This window comes from Pollicipes pollicipes, unplaced genomic scaffold (assembly GCF_011947565.3).
Source record: "Pollicipes pollicipes isolate AB1234 unplaced genomic scaffold, Ppol_2.1 Scaffold_3216;HRSCAF=3773_pilon_pilon_pilon, whole genome shotgun sequence".
Classification (NCBI taxonomy): Eukaryota; Metazoa; Arthropoda; class Thecostraca; order Pollicipedomorpha; family Pollicipedidae; genus Pollicipes; species Pollicipes pollicipes.
The window spans coordinates 6,213,023-6,235,913 of record NW_023596251.1 but is presented as its reverse complement, the minus strand read 5'-3'; the positions used below and the strand labels follow the sequence as shown (position 1 = coordinate 6,235,913).

The window sequence follows — 22,891 nt, the reverse complement described above, 5'->3', positions numbered from 1 at the left end:
GAGAGAGAGAGACCTAATATGGCGCAATGGACAGTCGCACACGACCGCCACTGCCGGTGCGACAAAGGCCCACCTGAGTTACGAGTTTGTTTATGTTTTCTGCGGCGGCGGTATTGTGACGTCACTGGTTCGCGTCCGTACGCGCGACGCCCCGCCGCCGCCGTCGCCGCCACCAGGCCGGGCGCTGGCACTCCCCGGCGCCGCTGGCGCTGAGGCCGACAGGAACGAGCCGACGCCGCGTCACTATCCGTACGCGACGAATGCAAACAAGGTGTCGCGGGGCGCCTCGGGCCCACCGGCCGAGAGCCGACGCCCGGCCACCAGTGCTGTTGACACGAGCCGGCGTTTGCGCCCGCGCGACGGCTCGGTCGCGGACAATCGTGGACGGCAGGTCGGCAACAGGAAGTCGCGGTCGTGACGGCTTGTTTTACGACGCACTTGGCTCTCCGCGGCGCCGCCCGTGTCAACGTGTCCGCCTGCAAGCCACGCCGCGCACGTGCCATGACACGCTCGCCGACGCCTGAAGTGAATACTCCCATAGCACTCCTGCTCCCCTGGACTTGCATGCTGAACACATGGGCATGGGCTGACTGTATGGACGACCTCTCGACGACGTACCGCATGGATGACCTCGCTGGTCAGTCTTCCTCCCGCTCCCAAAGGCATCCCTTCAACAGAGGATGAAAGGGAGGTGTGCTGTAGCAATGGCCATAACAGAGGCATGTGGTGCCATGGCCATGAAGCAGTTGTTGGGCACCATAATGACGCATTGTGTGATGTATCTCGTCATTGAAATCCAGCGACACGATGTGCGCTTAGAATGAGGCCGGACAGCCTGGGCCGCTGTATCTGGGACAGACTACAGCCAGACATGTTCATCACAAACGAATGCATTTATTATGCACGCTGTCCGGTGGCAAACGACTATAAACAGAGTTTGCGATATCCCGTGAGACGCGTGTAAACGGCCTTGTCATGTGTTTGAACACCACTTAACAGTGTCCTGCACGGGGCAAACTGCACATAAATCCAGCAGCACGGTTCTCAGCTATGCCAGGCATGGGAACTGTTCAAGGTCAGTCACCAACGTCACACCAGAGGCTGGCTGGAAGGATTCTCATCGGTTACAAGCTGGATCATTCAATCCAAACCGCCACGGCCGGTCGTAGCTGGCTGGCAATACATCCCGGGCAGCTGATAGGTATGGCATGCCCTCCTTCACATGGCTGGGTTGTTTGTTCCAAACACCCTCAATTTCACTGGGATTCTAAACCACCAGTTCATCCATGTTTTCGGAAAGAACCTTTTATTGAGCCCACTGTACACGAAGGTCAAATTGCCGCCATTTGAGGCTATACACTGGCTGGCGTCTCGCTGCTGGCAGATGGTCTCTGGCTGAATACGGATGCGCCTACCCTTTTCAACCGTAATTAGAGCCTTGGTGACCAGCCCAAATAACTTGCGCCCGCCTTGTGATGGGACACAGTCCAGGACCCACATAAACAGGAGTTACCTTCAGACGGCCTCCTCTACGGTCGTCCGAAACCACGGCGTGTCCGCCGAATTCCGACGCTAGCTAATTAAACACCAGCGGGTCGGGAAAAAATCAACAGCACAGTCGGCGCGCGCGTACGGGCGACTTTTGCAGCTATCAGGCGCGGCCGATCGCCCGTATGCCCAGCGATGGTCAACGGCCCGAGTCGCGCGGCCGGCGGTCGGCGCCGGAAAAAATGCCTGGCGAACTAATGGCACCGGCGCAGCACCGCCAGTTCCACAAACGCATTAACGGCTGGCCGGTGCTGGAAGAGCGGCCATGGACAGCCCGCCTGGAGCAAGACACGGATACGCAACATGAGTAACTTGACTGCTTTATGAAGGCGAGGCCGATGCCACAGCAATCCAAAATTCACATGAGGCTTCACTGCTGAGCGGGAAAATGGTCCACAGAACCCACATGCTTCCGCGGCTTTCGTTGGAATAATTCTGTGTATGACACTTGGCGTACATGCCTGAGCCTGGCCTGGCCTGGGAGGGGCGACCACGGGCTGCGACCGGATGGGTGGCGGCTGCGTATCAGACTGCACTACCCTCCCCGGAGGACGAGACTGGACCACCCTTCCCGGAGGACGAGACTGGACCACCCTCCCCGGAGGACGAAACTGGAACACCCTCCCGGACGTACCAGACTGGACCACCCTTCCCGGAGGACGAGACTGGACCACCCTCCCCGGAGGACGAGACTGGACCACCCTTCCCGGAGGAACAGACTGGACCACCCTCCCCGGAGGACGAGACTGGACCACCCTCCCCGGAGGACGAGACTGGACCACCCTGCCCGACGGACGAGACTGGACCACCCTCCCCGGCGTTGCTCCAGCAGCGCCATTATCAGTCACGCAACGTCTGTAGTCTCAAAGCGAACTGGATTTTCCGTCCCAATTCAACGCCGCCGGCCACCAGTCTTCCAGGAAACTGCCAGAGGAGCGTGCATTTCAAGTCCACCCGTCAGGAGAGCATCGCTCCACCCGTCCGTGCACCACCCGTCAAGAGAGCAACGCTCGCTAATCCACCATCGGTCGGCATTAATCGCCTTTCCTGTTGTACGAGCGCGTCCAGTGCTGGATTCGCAGGGTCAAGCCCACGCCGGGTGTGGGCCAGGGAGGACGGTACCGGCGCTGACCGCTGCAGACACCGTCGCGCTGCTCTCAGGACGGAATATCGTGCCAGTGTATGGCATTTTGCTTCGCCCCCCGTGGAGATGGAACATACATGTTCATGTTACAGTGTACCGTGAGAATAACATTTCACCACCCAGCTCGGCTGGTGCAGAAAACCTTCGCTGCACGACAATCCTTCAGCGGCACAGAACTGCAATACATCAAGGTTTACAGAGACAAAATCTTCGTCATCACCCACGGCTCTTAAAGCTGACCGTGGCATCAACTAATCGAACCGCATCCACTTTTCCAGTTTTCACTTTTTTCTAGTTCCCTTCATACTCTTTGGTGCATTGGACCAAAAAGCTTGGTGCATGGCCCGTTTACGCTATTTCGCGTATCAATGGCCGCCCACCACTGCTGAAGCAGACCGGTCACGCGAGCTGCGACAAGAAACGATTCACGGGGGGGGGGGGGGGGTCGGTACCAACCCACAGACATCACCCTCCATCCGATGTTGTTCCATAGCACATCGCTCCGGATCCAACACTGACGTCGCACTGACCACCGGCCGCACAACCGGTCCGCGACTTACAGCGGGGAGCGGAAAACTGAGCGAAAATCCTGGAGCGGCGAGGGCGAGGCCGCAGCCGCATCCTGGTCGGACAGGCGCGGGATGCCGTGCGGTCTGGGCCGGCGCCGGGCGCGCGTACTGCCGCTCCGTTCGGTGTCACGTGACCCGGTCAGCCGGCACAGCGCCGGAGGTCAAGCAGCCGACGCCGTGAGCCCGAGTGGCCGCCCGGTTCAGCAGAGGCTCTCGACGTCAGGCAAGGCGCAGCACGCGCCGATGGTCGCGACCAAGCGCTTCAAAGGCACAGCCCGCTAACCAAACCATCGTGAGCAATTCGCCCTGCACCGAGCGGTATATCCGTGCATGTCCGACGCACCAGAATCTTTCGCGGGTGGGCCTCCCAGGCTACGTGCTCAGCAACGACCGCTGATAGCCGAAACACATTTGCTGCTCGGAACAAAACCGCATGCAGCTGCTGTTGGTGCCGGTGTTGGTGCCGGTGTTGGTGCCGGTGCCGGGCCCGGAGCCGGTGTTGGTGCCGGTGTTGGTGCCGGTGTTGGTGCCGGTGCCGGGCCCGGGGCCGGTGCCGGTGCTGACACTGGCGTTGGTGCTGGTGTTGGTCTTAGTGTTAGTTCCGGCGCTGGTGTTGGTGCTGACACAAATGCTGGTGCTGGCGCTGGTGCCGTATCCACCAGCCGTGTCTGGCCGCCGCCAGCAGCGAGCGGTGAAGTCCCGCATCGGCAGCCCCCGTCAGCCTACTCGGCGAGGACGGGGACGTCCTCGCCGCCGGTGTGGCGGCGACGCGCTGGACGCCACCACCACAGAGGAAGGGGGCCGGGCCCAGGCCAATAGCAGGACACTGCGCACCACAAGTACCATAAAATATATGGAAAAAATAATTGAACAATAGACGAAGCTGCCGCATGTGTAGACGTAATCCGTGGTGGCAGCGATCACGGTGTGATCCGAGGCGGCCGAGGGCAGTTGTCGACCACACTTTCCACTTAGCTGGGGCTTAGTGGTATTTTCAACAAAGACGTATCGTGCGTGTGTAAAAATATGAGCATCTACTTTTCACGCCAAAAATTCAACATCCCCAAGCAGGTTCTTTGCAAAGCGGGTACACCCCGATAAAAAGCTGTCCCTATATAGTTGATTTCCAGCACCAGTAATGGCGAACTATTTCCGATTTCCAGTCAAACGTGTTGGAACGCCATAACGTTGGAGGTGTATGCGCCCAGCTTCGCCGCCTTGGCCTTTCCATCACAGTCACCGCTTGCCCGTCCTTTAGCGAAGTCGGGGGCCAAACCGCACGATCATGCCCGTCCTTGTCACACTGTTTTGAAATCGCCAATCCTTCAGCCGAACTATTGGCACATGCTGAGACAGCGATTCGTAATCACAATCACACACTGCATGTGAGATCGCCCACAATACTGAATCACCTCGCACGAGCTAACCGAGCACGCGACCACGTCATGCACGCGGCATGTGCTTCAGAAGATGCCGACGATGCGGTATGTGCGTCAGAAGTCGCTGACCATGCGGCAAGTGTATTAGCGGTTGCCGCCCATGGCACGTCAGAAGTTACCGACCATGTGGCAAGAGCTAGAAGTTGCCGTCCATGGCACGTCAGAAGTTGCTGACCATGTGGCAAGAGCCAGAAGCTGCCGCCCATGGCACGTCAGAAGTTGCCGACCATGTGGCAAGAGCCAGAAGTTGCCGCCAATGGCACGCCAGAAGTTACCGACCATGTGGCAAGAGCCAGAAGTTGCCGCCCATGGCATGTCAGGAGTTACCGACCATGTGGCAAGAGCCAGAAGTTGCCGCCCATGGCATGTCAGAAGCTACCGACCATGTGGCAAGAGCCAGAAGTTGCCGTCCATGGCACGTCAAAAGTTGCTGACCATTTAGCAAGTCAGAAGTTGCCGCCCATGGCACGTCAGAAGATGCTGGTCATGCGACATGTGCACAGCATCCCAAGAATTCCGGTTTAGGAGTGACCACAGAGCAGACCGTCCCGCTACCACAGAAGTGGTGTATCCGGGTGGCCGTAACGCTCTTGAGCATCAGCACTGATCAGTGGACGTCAGCCTCAGGATGTACACACCACTCCCCAGCGTCAGCGCTCATCAGCGCACGTCAGAGCCGAGCGTCCGGGCCGACAGACCGAAACGAGCCGGCGGGCGGTGACGGTCTGATGGGCTGTTGCGACACACGTGGCGTGGGCAGCGGTCATTAGCGTCTCCTGCCGTACCGCGCCCACCGCGGGGCATGGGCGAGGGGGTCTGGAGCCCCTCCCCCCCCCCCCCCGACTGCGGCTGTGCGGCGGTCGGGGGCGCTCTTTCGGAGCTCGCGCGCGCATGCATGTTGTGGACTAGACGTAGGAGCTAACGTATGATTTTGCATTGGGGGACAAATCAAAAGCTGGCGCTGAAAACCTCATCTCAGCGCGCCACAGCCGCACAAACTTTTTTCATAGGCATGACAACATCTCATTATTTCAAACCTGCATCCGTGTTTGTATATGCGAGCCTTCGTTTTTTAGTTGACATCTTATCACAGAAATGAAATACGCGCACAAATTTTGCAAGGGGGAGGGGTGGCACGCGTCTCCAGCGCTCCTCACCTCGTTCAATGCACCATTGACTGGACGATACATCCGACCCAGTTCCAGCTCTAAAATGCTGAATCCGTTCCTTCAGCACGAAATAGCACGCGTTCCATCGGCCGCACGCGCTGACGGGGAATGCTATGGAGCGTGTAAGGCGATGTTCACGGCCATTCCCCATGCACAGCCACCATTTTTAAAACTTTGCACGATCGTGCTCTAACGGGAACATTACTGCGCCACCGCTTTTCAAGGAATCCATTAGGTTTCATATTTTTTTCGGCATTGTCCTTCCTCCAGAACGCGTCTGGTCATCCGAGTTGGTGGCCGCGCCGCGCCCGTCACGCCCGCCGCGGCGTCGGATCCGCGCGCCCCCCGAACCGCACCCGTCCCATCCGGCGGCCCGGCGGCAGACCGACCCGGTCGTGCCCGGTTGATGTCACAGGGACGCGGCGGCGCGCCAGCAGCTGACATGGACCGCGCTCTGATTGGTCGGCGCCGTTCGCCGGCTGATAGGCGGCGGTGACGGATTGACCATCCGCTCGTGAATCGGGCTCGGATGCGGAGAGGCCGCCCTTCGAACAAAACCCAGCGATCCAGCGCCTGGCTGTCCGGATCTCTGTCATCTGGCGGTGATGATCGGTGGGTCGGCTTTCTGTCATCTGGCGGTGATGATCGGTGGGAAGGAATCTTACGAAGCTGGTCAAGGTCTGATCCCGACACGGACGATCAGTATGCCGGTGATTCGATTGGTTCGCGAACGAGGCTGCGACGGGAGTTTGGCTAAGACCTGGGCCGCGACGAACGTCAGATGTCAGCTGCCAGGGTCTGACCGTGGTGCGAGCGCGATTCTCGTACATACCGCACAAAAACGGCGGCCATTTTTTTTTTTGCAAACGGATTGGAACTCCCCAGCTCCCAAAAGGCTTGGTGTTAAATCTTGAGAAGGTTGCAATATGCCCCTGATTCCTATGCCATCCTTCCTGCTGCCAATGGTCTCCGGTCACTCCAATGGCTCTAGACCCGTCTTGTCTCATCAATATGGCATAGTTCTGCAGTCCGTGTGGCCTTTAGTGGCGGGACTAGCCACCATGTACTGCATTATGACCGGAGTGTTGTCCTTTGGTGGTGGCACTAGCCACCATGTACTGCATTATGACCAGTGTTGTTATTTAGTGCCGGCACTAGCCACCATGTACTGCGTTGTGACCAGTGTTGCCCGCAGGTCGGGGCCCAAGACCAAACGCAAAACAGTCATTTTTAGGCGTTTGTCATTTGTTGTGGTTAAAACAATCTGCTTTCTGGACTTCGAGTTTTCTACTCATTACACAAAATCAAAATGGGGAGGCTTCTGTAGCGAGCCCAACGTCTTCAAAGTGACTGTTCCATACTGGTATTTGGTTTAGCGCTGAGATAGCCTGTTTCGAGACAACTGCCAGCGATTCGCACTGAGGCCGTTTCAAGACCTAATATCCTCTCGGCTCTGACCTTGGTGTACGCAAACTGGTACAGACCATTTCGCACCGCCACCTTCGGAGTACCCACTAATGTATGACGTCATAGAAATGTCCACACAAATTCTCCCTCCTCGATGGCCATATTTGATTCAAGGGTAAAAACTTTTACCATTGAGCTATCCGTCCCTGGAGTACGTCAGCAAGAATCGTTGCCCAAACTTTCGACCAGCATAATGCGGTAACTCAAATTTTCGAAACCGAGCCATGTTTTGTGATACCTAAAACGGGAATTTAGACCGCTTCCAGATATGGCGGAAATGAGCCTGGGATTTGAAGAAATAAAGAATAGCGGCAGCTGTAAGCTAGTAGATAGAAGCTAGTAGCTGAAAATTTGAACGCCAGAAAAAAAACATTTATCACGGACAAACATACAAGAACACGTCGAAAAGGGCCAAAAACGTGCACATTGCGATCCAGTACGCATGCATCAGTTTATAAGTTCACACCTCTCGCTCTGTGGAAGTACTAAAAAGTGAGTCAGCCTGTCCACTACCGTGGCAATTCTGACACAAGCCAGTCCGGGGGAAACTCTGATGTCATAAAAAACGTTCCATGGCATAAGGAAACGACGACGTCTTGAGAAGCATACTTACAAAGTAGTGAAATTTGGTAGTGTACAAAGGTTTTTCGCACTTACAAGCGTAACAATCGTTATAAGTAAGTTTTTCCATCATATATGATGATTATCTCAATGTCTTGAAACGTGGAAAATTCCCTTGAGGTAAGTCGCTTAACGCAAATACGTATCCAGAACGTAAACCTAACCTCCTTTACACTGTAACATATGAATGGCACAGGAAATATGTAAGAAAGTCCCACTCACTCACTCCTCACTTAAACTGGTTGACCTTTCAGTCCGAGTCGGCGCCGCGCCCGCTCAGTCAGGCCCACTTACGCCTCTATTTCTCGGCCAGTACCTATTTGGATTGCGAAACTTGTTCGCGGTGCTAATTGTGTGCAGACGATTTATCATCATTAACTGCGGCGAGGGACCCGCTATGACCTAGATGTTGCACCAGCCGGCCGACGCCCAGCAGCCCTCAGTATGTCTGTGAAGAAACGGGTCTGCCCTGGGCTCTCACGGCTACAGTCCTCACGGCTGCAGCATCACGGGCTGCAGTTTCACGACTGCAGTCTCACGGTGACAGTCTCACGGCTGCAGGCTCACTGCCGGAGGATCACGGGCTGCAGTCTCACGGCCGGAGGATCATGACTGAGCCGACTCCCGTCCAGCTTGGCCCCCCGCTGATGTGGAGTCACCAGCCGTGTGCAATATGAGCGGGAATGGGATGGGTAACCATCAGAGCACGGAACACTCAACCCACAATCTACGAGACAAGAAGCAGCCGCGCAAAAACACATGGCATGGAGAACCCATCAATCCGGACTAAGAAAGACATGAAAGGGGGCTAATCCGGAACGGGGTTGCGCCATAAAACGGCCAGCGAGCGGGGCGCCGGCGCCAACGGTCAGCCATCAGCGGCGGGTCGGTCCCGCAGAGCTCACTGGCGCCACATAGCCCATCTTGACGACACGGCGCCAGCAGGCGAGGAGGGGAGGGGACGGGCGGGGATGTTTCCGCGCCGCACGGCGAGCAGGAGCCGGCTCCGCCCCCGCTCCCTCGGAGCGGCACTAGAGAGTATCAGGACCCCCAAGGTGCCCCGTCCCTGAGCCGTAGCGCCGCGGGCGCCGGCCGGCCACCTAATCTGAGACTTGAGCTCGGCCAGGACCAGAGCCAGAACGGCGTGGGCGGAGCCTCCAACCAAAGAGACGAGACACGCAAGGCGGGATCCGCAGCCCTGCGCTGTGGTGCGTCCCCGCTGTGGTGCGTCCCCGCTGTGGTGCGTCCCCGCTGGGTGCCACCTTCCCTCTAAATTTCATCAAATTTAGTGTTTCACAACTCGTTCTATGTGCCATTTAACTATACAGACGTTTAAACAGATCTAACTCCGTGAAGCGCGAAACCGTCAGAGTACGCCAACGCTACAGCAGATGACTTAAGCATCGCGCGTAACCGCGACAGCACATCAGCATGCGGGCAGTCACCGCCTCGCACCTGTGACGTGTCTTATGCCTCGCTCCTGCCCGCTACCTCCCCCCGCCCGCCACCCGCCTGTCATCCGACCGGGGCAGCTCGGACCGTGGCACTGACGAGGCCCGACTGTCAGCGCCGCGGCGCGAGGGAAGGCTCGGTGGCGGTGCCTCCGACCGCCGGATGCCCGCCGCTTCCGGTGGCTCTCACGGGAGTTTCCCGCGCTGTGCACACGCCGACAGCCTTCAGGTAATGAGCGGGGCCTTCTGGACGGCCGGCGTGAGGCCGCGCACGCGGTGTACCTTGACGGGTGATGATACCCGATAACACCGGTGGGCTATTCGTGAAGAAAGAAAAGCATAAAAGAAACACGTAAATCTACACACTGCAAGGGAGAAGGATAGGAAGGATACTGGCCGACCTTGGGTCAGCGCCGTAGCAGTGATGCATTACATCCTACCAAATAGGGAAATGAAAGTCGAGCAGCTTAAGTGAGCCAGTTTGCATTCGATGCGCGTGATGCACAGCACTGCATGGACTAAACTTGAAGACAGATGCGTATACATGTAAATTGACAGCACTTTGTTTTTAAGATTTGGTCTGAACATTTCGAAAAAGTAGGTATCCCCAACGGAAACATTCAGTCCTCCCACAGGCTGTGGGCAGCTCCGAGTGTCAAAGCGTAGCATATGGCACAAGTAAGCCAGCCTAGCGGAAAAGCACAGATCGATACAATCGAGCGTATGTTTCCAGGACAGCTGTCGTAATTTGCTAGTAACGACCTCCTCGTCGCCCTATCGGCCTGCGCTGACGCCTCGGTTCCGAGAATGCTGAGCCTGCGCCGATTAGCTCGCGATTTGCACTGACGGCGGATGACGTCGGCTCGGTCAAGCGCACACTGGTCCACAGGCCGCCAACAAGTGGCCATAAACACCTGCGGTTGGAGTTGCCAGCCGATTGACTACAGCGCCTTTGTAAACGGATCAAACGTCACGCCCGGCTGCACAGAACACGACACGCCACTTAGCCCGGAGACCTCCAAAAAAGCCAGGTAACAATTCCTGAGCGATGTCGTACGGAAGGAGAGAACCAGCCCCGACGTACGAAGGAGAGAACCAGCTCCGACGTACGGAAGGAGAGAACCAGCTCAGACGTTCCACCAGCCAAGTCGCTGGCGCGCTCTGCCGTCGGATGGCAGGGGCAGGTGCTCGTCACCATGCAGCGGCTCAGCTCGCGGGAATCTCGTCACCACGCGGCGGCTCAGTTCGCGGGAATCTTGTCACCACGCGGCGGCTCAGCTCGCGGGCATGATACGCCAGCTTGCGCCGTCCGCGCTGCCGTCCAACGGGACAGACTGGCAGGCCGGCGGATGGAGTGGCAGGCCGGCAGACTCGCCAGACGTCACTTCCGGCTCGTCGCCAGGTGTGCATTCGGTGACCACTTCACACGGTGTCGGCGCACCCACGAGCGTCGACATTGGCTGTTGACGGGGGGGGGAGGTACTTTGAGGGCATTCGTTCCACACAACGCTGTGACGCAACGTTAATATCCAAGATCGTGGAGGACGCAACGCGTGCCTCTGCCTCCCCTCTCCCTCTCTTGTCGTCGTCCGTGCCATCAGCCGTGCCAGGACATCATTACCATTGCCGGCCAGCGGTGAGCCGTGAGGGCCGCTCGCGCACGGCGCCGGTCCGATATCGGCAGCGGCCCGCGCCCCCATTCGAATCACGCCGGCGCAGGCGCTGGACCTGGACCCACGGACCTGGACTCGGGCCGGCGCACGCGCCGACGGGCCGGCGCCGGCGCCGGCGCCGTGCTCGCGGCCGTGCGTGGCTGGCAAACGGCGAGAATGTGAGACGCAACATTGCCTGGAATCGCGGCTCGGTGACGCGCCGGCGCAAGTCTCGGCGCACTGGTGTCAGCCTGGGGCCGGCGATGTGCGCACGTCGCCGGCGCACGCGTGACGCCCGTGCCCGGCGCCTGTCGCCCCGGGGCTCCGCACGTCGCCGGCGCACGCGTGACGCCCGTGCCCGGCGCCTGTCGCCCCGGGGCTCCGCACGCGCCGGCGCACGCGTGACGCGCCGTGCCCGGCGCCTGTCGCCCCGGGCTCCGCACGCCGCCGGCGCCCGCGTGACGCCCGTGTCCGGCCTGTCGCCCCGGGCTCCGCACGTCGCCGGCGCACGCGTGACGCCCGTGCCCGGCGCCTGTGTCGCCCCGGGGCTCCGCACGTCGCCGGCGCACGCGTGACGCCCGTGCCGGCGCCTGTCGCCCCGGGCTCCGCACGCCGCCGGCGCACGCGTGACGCCCGTGCCCGGCGCCTGTCGCCCCGGGGCTCCGCACGCCGCCGGCGCCCGCGTGACGCCCGTGTCCGGCGCCCTGTCGCCCCGGGGCTCCGCACGTCGCCGGCGCACGCGTGACGCCCGTGTCCCGGCGCCAGTCCCTGTCGCCCCGGGGCTCCGCACGTCGCCGGCGCCCGCGTGACGCCCGTGCCCGGCGCCTGTTGCCCCGGGGCTCCGCACGTCGCCGGCGCGCGCGTGACGCCCGTGCCCGGCGCCTGTCGCCCCGGGGTTCCGCACGACCCACCAAGCGCGACACCGCCGCCGAATGCCGTGCAGACTGCGGTGTAAGGCGCTTTGCCTCGGCCACTGCAAGCCGCGAGCCAGCCGAGCCGAGCCCAGCGTCGTGCTTGCAAGGCAGGTGTTGTCGCAGCCGGCTTGACGTCCTACTTGCGTCTTACCCTGTCGTGCGCTCCGCTTCTACCTGCTTCTACCCTGCTTCGTCCTCCGCCCCCCGAAGACGCCGGCGCGCTCTTCCCCGTGGGGACGTGTTTCTGCCCTGCCCTGTTCCACAGATGCGGCAGGCATATCTACTCGTGGATTTGGGTCGGCTTTCCGATGTTCTGATCTGCATGATCGCCGATCATCGCCATCTCAACGATCAACAAATCCAACAAGCGGACCAGAGTCCAAATCCCGACGAGTCCTGGCTATGTGCTGTCCTCGGACCAGCCTTCGCCCCCTCTCAGAACTGCCCTGTCGGTTCAGTCTGGGGCTGGGTGTGCAACACATACATTTCCTTACAGAGGAAAACCTGCTTTCTCGGTACTGTATGTCCATGTAAGACGCATGCTTAGTAAGCTCTCACGTTCGCTACGGAAGTATGTGTCTGCCCGCGTTTGGACTTGTACGTTACACCCGTGAACGTTGTGCCCGTGGAAGGCAGTGGCCTGGTCGTGTGTCCTCGGCATCTTGAGGCGACAAGCAAACATTCTAAAGACTTCGCCAGCGGCCCAGCGGGTCAAAAATACGACAGTGACCCCAAAACGTTTTGTCCTGCCGCAAGAGCGCCTCAATCAAATGCATAAACGTTACGAAGTGAGCAGAATGGCCTGGGATTCACCGCGTCGTTCGCACACCACGGCGGTCAGGGCCGTGCAGTCTGCGTGGTTTGAACGGCCGTATGTACAGATCATACGTGAGTCCGTGCGCGCGCGCAACGGCGTACATGCCTGTGGCTGTCGGTGGAAACATATTCGCACGCAACGTTGCGTTACGCATGCGTGCAACTGCGGGAGCGGGCCTACACACACCTGCGCTCATTCTTGCATTATCACGCTTCTGCTATGATCACCGACATGATTGCGCATGCTCGCATGCATTATCCCATGCGTGCGTACGTGCAAGAGTACATGCGCGCAAGCAAACATTCAGGAATGCACGTACACATGCACGTATCATGCATGCAAGTATGCGTGCGTGCGTGCGTGCGTGCGTGCGTGCGTGCGTGCGTGCGTGCGTGCGTGCGTGCGCGTGCGTGGCGTCGGCTCGTGTCTGGCCCGGCACGGAGCCGACCCCTGCCCTGTTTGTTTACTCGGATGTCAATGAACTATTGGTCGGCGCACGGCGCGCGCGCGCGCAGCCGCTAATTAATGCGGCGCGCCGGCGGCGTGCACCGCTGAGCGGCGGCGGCGGCGCGGCGCCGGCCCAAGACGCCGGCAGAGGCGCCACGTCGGCCCGCCGCGCCCAGGTTCACATTTAGCCCGAACATCACCGCCCTATAGCGCTAACGGACTCCACTTGGAATGACTACAGCTGGGACGCCGAAGTGCTTTGACAAAATGCCCACGGGATGACACACCGGTTGTGAGACCGCACACAGTGTTCTAGACACACGCGCTAATTGTGACACTGTTAAGTTACACCGTCCTCAATGAAAGCTGTCACATTAGACCCGATATTCACAGCGTGTTAATCACATCCGAGGACAGCCAATCCTGATCCAGCATTCAGAGCCGGGTCGACGAGTCACGCACAATCGAATGGCCGAATCGGAACAATCGGTACGCAGGACTTCACTGTCCCACTAATCATCCCATCCTAACTTCCAGTCCAGTTCTCACGCTGCCCGGCGCGCAGAGGCAGCAGCCGCCTCGGTCTAACCTCCGGCATATGACTTGATATCTGACTGACCTATGACTGACCTCGGCGTCTAGCCCCGGCCGCGTACGCAGCACTCCCGGCCAGGGGCTCTCCGGCGAGGTACGAACGGGTGACGTCACCCGCACAAATGACGTCACCTGTCTGATGAAGTCACCTGACCGGTGACGTCAGACGCCGACCACAGGCTCTGGAATCGCCACAAGCCGGCTGGAGGTGCTCTTCGCTACGTCTGGCGGCCAACGTCAGATGTGCGTTCACTCCACCTGGAATGACACCGCTCACCTCTGGAGAGAGGCGCGGCTTTGGTAGGTCAGCCGCCGGCCAGCAGACGACCCTGGACTGGCCCTGTTTATTTCAAAGACGAAGAGAGTAGCATAGACCAGTGTGTCGTGAGTCAGTCGACTTCGATGAACTGAGTGTTTTCAGTTCTGGAGCATTGGGCATTTTTATCAAGTCGCAATTCAGTGGCCTAGCCCGGACTGACATTGTTCGTTTATGACGTAGGGGGCAGTTTATGTGCGTGATAAGTGAGTGCGCTAGATGCGGGCTGGCCCCTTGTCTCGGTTTGCTGCACGCCACAATGGTCACAATACATACCCAGGTCACAGCAGTGGGCAAGCACGCGAGAACTGTCCAAGGTCACAAAACAGAAGCCGGCGCAGGCTATGTGAAGCATTTGACATGGAATGACCCATGCCAGTGAGCTTGTTCATTTCTGGTGTACGGAGCGGAAAGTCGTATTAGTTATGTCCCGGGCGGCAAATTCGTGGTCCGCACTGAGGTCAGATCTCTTAGCACGGTGAAGGGTTAAGACCACACCTGCACGTGAGATCCCAGGAGAAGGGTCAGGATCACACCGGCACATGAGATCCCAGGAGAAGGGTCAGGATCACACCGGCACATGAGATCCCAGGAGAAGGGTCAGGATCACATCGGCACATGAGATCCCAGGAGAAGGGTCAGGATCACACCGGCACATGAGATCCCAGGAGAAGGGTCAGGATCACATCGGCACATGAGATCCCAGGAGAAGGGTTAGGATCATGCCGGCGCATGAGATCCCAGGAGAAGGGTCAGGATCACACCGGCACATGAGATCCCAGGAGAAGGGTTAGGATCATACCGGCACATGAGATCCCAGGAGAGGGGTCAGGATCACATCGGCACATGAGACCACAGGAGAAGGGTTAGGATCATACCGGCGCATGAGATCCCAGAAGGGCCAGGATCATACCGGCACATGAGATCCCAGGAGAAGGGTCAGGATCACAACGGCACATGGGATCCCAGGAGAAGGGTCTGGCACGTAGAGATCCCAAACCAGTTTGAAAGATAAGTTCCCTAGCGGCGGTGTAGTGCGTAGTTCGGAGACGCCGTTCACGTCCGGACCATGTTTGCAGCCTATTTTGATCAGCGTGCTGTCTCCAGCTCCACCTTAAGATACGAAGTGTGATTGGCACCCCAGCAAACAGCGTCGCTCCGCATACCTATCAAAAAGTGAGGCTTGCCACCGACTGCCACACTTAAATCTGCTCACATGTCGTGGGTGGCCTTTTCCAAGGTCAGCGTTCATTCACCGCCTGGTAATCTCACTCGTGCGCGAAGGCGTGGCGCGCCCCCAGCAAGATCTTCCCGAGCGACAGCTTGCCGACCCTCCGCGCGTGACGTCACTGACTCACACGTCGACAGCGGGCTCTGAAGCATCGGCGTGCTGCTGCTGGATCGGCCAGCCGACCGCCGTACAGCACACCGCGGCGGCGGCCTGTCCTCCGGACGGGGTAACGGCACGTCGACAGAGGGCTCTGAAGCGTCGGCGCGCTGCTGCTGGATCGGCCGGCCGACCGCCGTACAGAAGACCGCGGCGGCGGCCTGTCCTCCGGACGGGGTAACGCGAGCGGGCTGTCGGCGTCACGGGAGAAGCGACTGACTGTCACTGGCATAATGTCATGCCAGAGGGAAAAGTTCGCCACGTGAGGGCAGTGAAAACACCGATACGTTGGCGCTCAGTAACGGACCATCTCCACACTCAAATACATGAAACTAGCAAGCCAACGCCATCTAGAACAACACATAGTTTACGAGGCAAACACCACATAGTTTACGGGGCAAACAAGAGTCTGTTCGCGGCTCGGCGTCTGGAGGGCCGTGCACGCGTCCTGAGCCACCGGTGACTCATCTCTCGTCCAGTCCAAACCTTGTGGCGTGATGCCGCAGAAACCTAAAAATATCGCGTGGCCTCGGTTGAGTTTTGCTGGTAAGTGAGCAACTGATGCGTGCAGCCGCCGCTGACGTCTCAATTGAACACCGAGCACGCACTCCCCACACAGGTCACAGCGTCGCACTACCCATCCGGGATTTTGACAGCCTTGTGTCCTGCCTCGGTCACCGTGGGGTCCGAATTGAGCCAACCGATTTTTTTCTGTAGAATCAGAATGGAATCGATTAATTTGACGTCGGCTGCGCGCCCTGTTGTGTACAAATTTATTCAACAGAATATTAATCGGCACAAAAACTTACACAGACCACTGCATTCTCACAATTGATATTGGATTTTATTGTTTGCTGGAGGCCAAACAACAGGCTATCTGGGTAAATGTCGTCCACAGGCCGGACTCTGTCCAAATCAATTCCAGAAAGACATCATATCGTCTTGGGCCGGGATCGGAGTCGATTTAGAGGGAGGGGGAGGGGGAGGGGGGCAGAGTTGCTTGGAGTTGGTCGAACTCGGCCCCGTGTTGTGAGCCAGGGTCAGAAATCAAGCTCGCTGAAGCGGAATCAAGAGCAAGTAAGTACTGGGGTCCGTCGCCCAAGTTCCCTTATGAAAACGCCGTCGACCGCCGACAGGCCTACACCAACTGGCGCGTCGGGTGACATCCTCTGTGAAGCCCGGCCCTGCCGGGCCCGTCGCGCCGGGCCGGCGCTGGAGGCGGTGCCGGAGATGGCCGCACCGGCGAGCGGCGTCCGTTACGGTACGGCGCCGCCGCGTCACTCCGCGCCGGCCACGGTGCAGCGGCGTGGGAACACGGCCGCATCCCGCAGCCGACTCCGGGGAATGAAGTGTGGTTTGGGGGAGGAGGGACGAGCTTGGAAAGTGGAACCAAATACACCGACGAAACCAAAGGAAAATGAAGCGAATTTCAAAATTTCGTTGGTGTTAGGACGGGTCACGGCCCATGCCGCTCCCCTGGGATCCACCCATGAGTAGAAGCTGTGCTTACATGGATGTGCTCCCAGGAGGACGGTCACGAAGGTAAAGCATGGGGAGGACGGTCACGAAGGTAGAGTGTGGGGAGGACGGTCAGGAAGGCGAGTGTGCTGTGTAAGCTTTTCCATTCTGATGGTGGCGATTCCTCGTCCAGCCTCGAACATTCAACAGCTGACCCAATACCGGTTGCAGATACCGATACAAATATAGATATAGATACTGTCCACACTCAACGTTTCTTATTCTTCATCAGCCTCGTCATTGACCTGGTCGGAAAAACACGCAAGCACCTTTCATGCCCATCGAAACCCACTGAGAGATTTCCGGGCATTATATCGAAGGATTCAAGGCCCAAAGGTAATCACATTACGACGCGTGTGAAACACAGGCGCGTCTTTTGTAGCCGTCATCATTCCAATCTTGTCCGAGGTAACACCACAACCACTGCTCCAAAGTTGCCGGTACGCATCAGCGCGAGACGCTTCAGAAAGCCCCACAGAGGTCACGGTCCACCGCAGACCACCCTCGCCCGCTCCGCGAGGCCCGCCCAGCCCGGAGACCCACAGCGCCTGGGGGCACTCACCCGTCGTGCTGCGCGTTGCCACAGCATGCCGAGTGCGAGAGCTTCGCAGGCTCGTGACGTCATCCAGATGGACGAGGTCCGGCCGAAACACTGGGTTAACAGCTGGGCACGCATGAGCTGGCAAACGGGACGCTTCCTTCGGTACGAAACGCGTAGCAAATGTTAGCGCAGCGCAGCGCAGCGCAGTAGGGACACTCGACAAAATACCGACCAGCGGCCGCGGCCGCAGCTGTCAATCGCACTCGGGCCTGCCGAGCACAATACTACGCCACTACGCCACTACGCTACGCCCAGCGCCACTGCGCCGCTCGCTGGGGCCGCGGCGTGACCGCAGCGAACAGCGCAGGCGGTCGGGACGGCTGTGGCCAGTCCGCAGTCCCCTTTCGCGGTAACACAAACCAGCGCTGACGAGCGCAAACCAGCGCTGACGAGCGTATGCCCGCTCCCGCCGACCGCAGAGTGCGGCCGTTCGCAGCAGGCATGTGACTCAGCGGCAATTACTGCATGCGGCCGCCCTTGGGTGATCCCCACAGCGCCCTGCGGACGTCTCCGCCGTGGCGAACCCTACCTTACCTTACTTTGCGATGTGCAAAACCCTTCGACAATGCCCGTATGCAGCATATTTCAAAGTCAGTTTCGCCCAGCCAGAGATTTTTCAGATCTTACACACAGTCCGCATGAGATAGAGCGGCGTGTGAATTTCGGGCGCTCAGTCTGCGATCTGCAAGGCCAGCGCCCAGGAGCTGGCGAGGCTACCAAGCGTGCACTAGTACGGAACCTTGCCACCAATTAACAAGGACGGTGCCTTCAATGCATCGAGAGTTCCTTCGCGTCACATCCAGCATGATTGTGCGCACAACGTATTCGACATCGTATCAATTGTCCATCCCAAAAAACAAACCAGGGGCGGCTCGATTCTTCAGCATCATCCATCCCCATTCCCCCTCCCACCGCCGGCGGCGAGGCGCGCAGCCGATGCTCGGTGGTGAGCGCAGCTCACAGCCGAGGACCCACGCAGCTCACGGCCGAGGATCCACGCAGCTCACGGCCGAGGATCCACGCAGCTCACGACCGAGGATCCACGCAGCGCACGGCCGAGGATCCACGCAGCGCACGGCCGAGGACCCACGCAGCGCACGGGGATCCGGAGCCAGACCCCGGCCCTACCGGATGGCGATCAGTCGGACCGGCCGGGAGTCCGGAGCCCGCAGGCCGGGAGTCCGGAGCCCGCAGGCCGGGAGTCCGAAGCCCGCCTGCAGGGAGCTCGGAGCCCGTCGGCCGGGAGCAGCCCGGAGTCCGCCGACAGCCCGCCGGGGGCCCAGCGGAGATTTGGCACCGGCAGCGCCGGTACGGACGCGCTCCCCAAGAGTCTCGAATTTTAACGTAACACCGGTGCCGGGCACGACATGTGAATCCCTTTGACCTTAGGACGGATTCACACGGTCAGGTGACGTGGCCAGGTGAAGCGCCGCCCCGCCCGGGTGACACAGACCAACCCACCTGTGAACCGACGCCGGAGTGGGACGGGGCAGCAGCCACCAGCGCCCGGCCGTTCCTCAGGGACGCCGCGGAGTGATGATCGGTGCGGTTGGTGTGCGGTGGAGAGGTGAGAGGCGAGGCCGGGGAGCGGGATGGGGAGGCGAGAGAAGGGGTGCGAAACAGGCCAGGCACGAGGGGGTGAAGGGAGGGTGTTCGTTGAAGAGCTACGCCGTGGCGAGCGTAGACAGGAGGCAGCGGGAGCCGGGAGTTCAGTGGCCAGCTGGCAGCGGGAGCCGGGGCTTCAAAAGGGAGCTGGCAGCGGAAGCCAGGGGTTCAGCAGGGAGCTGGCAAAGGGAGCGGGGTTCAGCGGGGAGCTGGCAGCGGTGAGTCAGAAGATGGGAATGGGAGAGGTGAGCGGCAGAAGCCGGGGTGTGGAGAGAACGAGCTGTGAGGAGAAAGAAGCAAGGAAAAAGGAGCTGACACAGCCGTAACAGGCGGATGCAGAAGCCGAGACCTTGGTTTTGGAAGTATGTAAGAATGGTATGGTAAATGTCACCTGCACTGAGCCATGTCTGTTGCAACGGTGACCAGTGGCGCATCCAAGGAGAGATAACGGGGCATTTGCGCCCCCCCCCCCCCTCCCCACCCAGTCCGTTTAGCAACTTGTGCTGTGCATAGATACGCATAGAAATGGATGTCCTCAGGTAATTGATCCAGATATGTCAGGACGCGGACTGGAATCACCCAATGTTTTACGTCATGCGATACATTTCGCATTGTTTGCTGGGGGCACGCTACAGAGGGCTTTTCAGAAATGTTTTACTTGTTCTCCACAACCATTGGAAAAGCTTGCGGCCGTTGCTATCATTAACTAGGTTTCGCCCAAACAGACGGCTGAAAGCCAGGTGCCCTGCGCAGTATATGGACAGACATGAACAACTCGACTTTAATTTTGAGGTAAAATTGTTTTTTGGACGACACTTGGGTCCAGCTCACACATATACTCGGATTTGTGAAACATTTTGCCGCTCACTAGGGTAATTGCCCAAGAAGTGCTTTTGCCGGCCGACAATCGTCGGGTCGTTTAACCGCACATGGACATCAGAGTTCACGCTTACCTCACTGCTCGCAGATGGCATGGTGTGGTACATGACACCTGTAGTTCGATGCGTTAGTACATCATATATAACTAACTCATACAGCTAACTCATACAGCTAACTCATGCAGCTAACTCATACAGCTAACTCATGGCAAGCGGAGTTCTGATTTCGTATGCAGATGCTGCGCAGATGAGGAGCAAAGAAAGTATTACCCACCGCGGTACCGGCGGTACAAGCGCGGCGCCATAACTCATCACGTGCTCTCGGCACCGTACGTACCCGCCAATCAGTACAAAACCATGACTCTACAGCTTCTGTGAAAATGTCGGCAATGTTGCGCTATTGGCGCACAGCACCGCGTTGCCAGGATTCTGTGGATATTTACAGGTTCGACAAAACGTATATGTGAGCTCATAATGTGCAGAAATCGGGGCCGGGCACCCTCGCAAAGGAATGTCCATCACGTTTTACGAGTATTACATAACCATCAGATTTTGTCAAATTTGCCCTGATTTTGTCATTGGCCCAAGCCTCTTTAAAACCTACTGAGTCGTTCAGGCGTTGCTGCAGAAACAAACAACAAACTAGGTCACTGCCAGGGTTGAAACTTTGCATGTATTTGGAGGAGGTCCGAGTCAGCCAATGCTCGTAAGCCTTTGCATGACGCTTCGGTCGGCACACGTTATATAAAAAGTTACATACCGGTGTGGGGGCGGAATCGCGGCCGGAGCCAGCCAGAATTTTGGAAAACCTACGAGCTAAAAGGAGTTCACGATGATGAAGGGCCCTCACCGCGACGCCTCATCGACCTTGGCACCCCGTTCAAGATGCTGAATTTACCCACAAATTTTCATTTCTCTCTATCGCGAGACACTGAGTGTGATTTCCAGAAACAGGTGATCAGCCCACGAAGCCCTCGGTGCCTCAGCGCCATCTCTGAAGCGCTGCCGTGGCCCAGCAGTCCGAGCCCTCGTGTAACTGACCTCTTAAAGAGCCTTCCGTCAACAACACACAGCAGAGCGCTCGCAGCACACAGGTGGAACGGTTGGTAACTAGATAGGCGATATACCAAGCAGAATACCCGCGTACTTGTGCGCGGATGAAGATGAAAAACCATTGCTCGGTGCGTCCGATCTTCTTCACGCGCACGCGGCCAAAATGCTGCGTACAGATCCAGTGCTGTGCGCACAAATATTCGACCATTTTTCTTGTTTTGTTTGTTTTGAAAATTCTGACATTTTTAATCTGCACTGAGTGCGCACCCCTCACAGGGCGCCCCGCCCGACAACCAACCCACCTATGGTTTGGTTCATACGGTCAACTGACCTATCGCAAGGAAATCTGCCGGCGGCACTTTGTCCCCGCAGGAGCCGAACCCACCACCGCCTCTCACTCGAACCCCAACTTACTCGATTCGAGTCGAGCGCCTCCGCCGAGTGCTCCTCCTTGTGTTTGAAGCAGCTGGCGCATTTCTGCTTGTTGAAGATGTTGGGCGAGAACTTGCGGCAGTCCGGCTTGGACATGGTCTCAGGCTCCGACCGCTGCGTGTCAGACGCAGGAGGATCACCTCCGCTCGCCCCGCGGGAACGAGTCGGCGCACATGTCTGCGCCCCGCACGCACACGCACCCTGGCAGACGCTCGGGCCCCGCACCTCGCACCGAAAGTCACGAGCCCCGCGTCCGCACGCCACACCACAGGCGCGCCGCGCCGCAGAACACCCTCGCACCGGCCTCCGAGCCACGAGTGACGCCTCGCAGGCATATCAGCTGACTGCACGGCTGAACCGCATTCCTCCGCCAGAAAGTAGTTCTGTCAAAGGCGTCGGAACGGCAAATCAGGCTAATCTGTTGCCAGCAGGAGCTTGAAGCGATTTTGATATATTTAAGAGAGATAGTTGCTGCTGCTGAAAATTGGTGTTAAGTTTGTATCTGCTCTGGGAGTGAGATGTGTGGGCTGGTGTTCGTGCGCCACTACCTGGCCGGCAGCGGCGGAGGTTCTGGGATGGAGACTTGGGCCCGGCTGCTGTGATGGGGCAGCGGCCGCGCAGGTGCGCTGTCGGGCCACCCGCAGCCCCTCGGGGCATGTTGACTGGGGAAATAAGCGATTCCGTAGCTGTGCGGGGTTTCTTTCTAACCTTATTCAAGCTGCATGATAAGCGTTTCATTTGGTAAGGTCGAAAATGCTATGGTAGATTGATTAATGTTGCCACGGATTCTCGGCGATGACCATTCCATAAGTCTCTGCGCGAGTGATGCCGTCAGAATCCCTTACTGCAGAGGGTTTTCACGATATAACTGCTGCAGCAAAGACTCCAGCCGACAAGAGTGGTGCGACATTACTTCTGCATCTAACACCTTTGCACGGCATTTGTGCCACGCCTTATGCTTCAAAAACTCATACCCGCCTTTGCTTATATTTGTCATTTACGTCTAGTGCAAAAACTTACAACATTATTTATGGCCAGCCATACTTACAACAGCCGTTCCTTATGCACGACAGGATTTTTACGACACGCTTCAACGCGATATTGGTGCTATACAACAAACATTATGGTTCAAAAATTATACGCGGCATTATTTCCACTGCAAACACTTGTGCAGCGCTTTCGTATATCCGACAGTACTCCTACTGAAATACTGAGTTCTGGTTGTAGTTCTTTTTTTGGTGTTGTTTTGGTGACAGAATCTCAATGACG

The 22,891-nt window shown here is 58.3% G+C and overlaps 1 protein-coding gene across 1 annotated transcript in view; it reads right to left on the bottom strand.

Moving 5' to 3' along the window:
- LOC119091052 (protein outspread) overlaps positions 1 to 21,927 on the bottom strand; it is a gene marked incomplete at its 3' end in the record, with an annotated part of 100,672 nt that extends 78,745 nt beyond the window's left edge. The window contains exon 1 of the mRNA XM_037213769.1: positions 21,605 to 21,927. Coding sequence (XP_037069664.1) covers positions 21,605 to 21,718 — 114 coding nt within the window. The remainder of the gene's footprint in view (positions 1 to 21,604) is intronic.
- Positions 21,928 to 22,891: the final 964 nt, after the last annotated feature.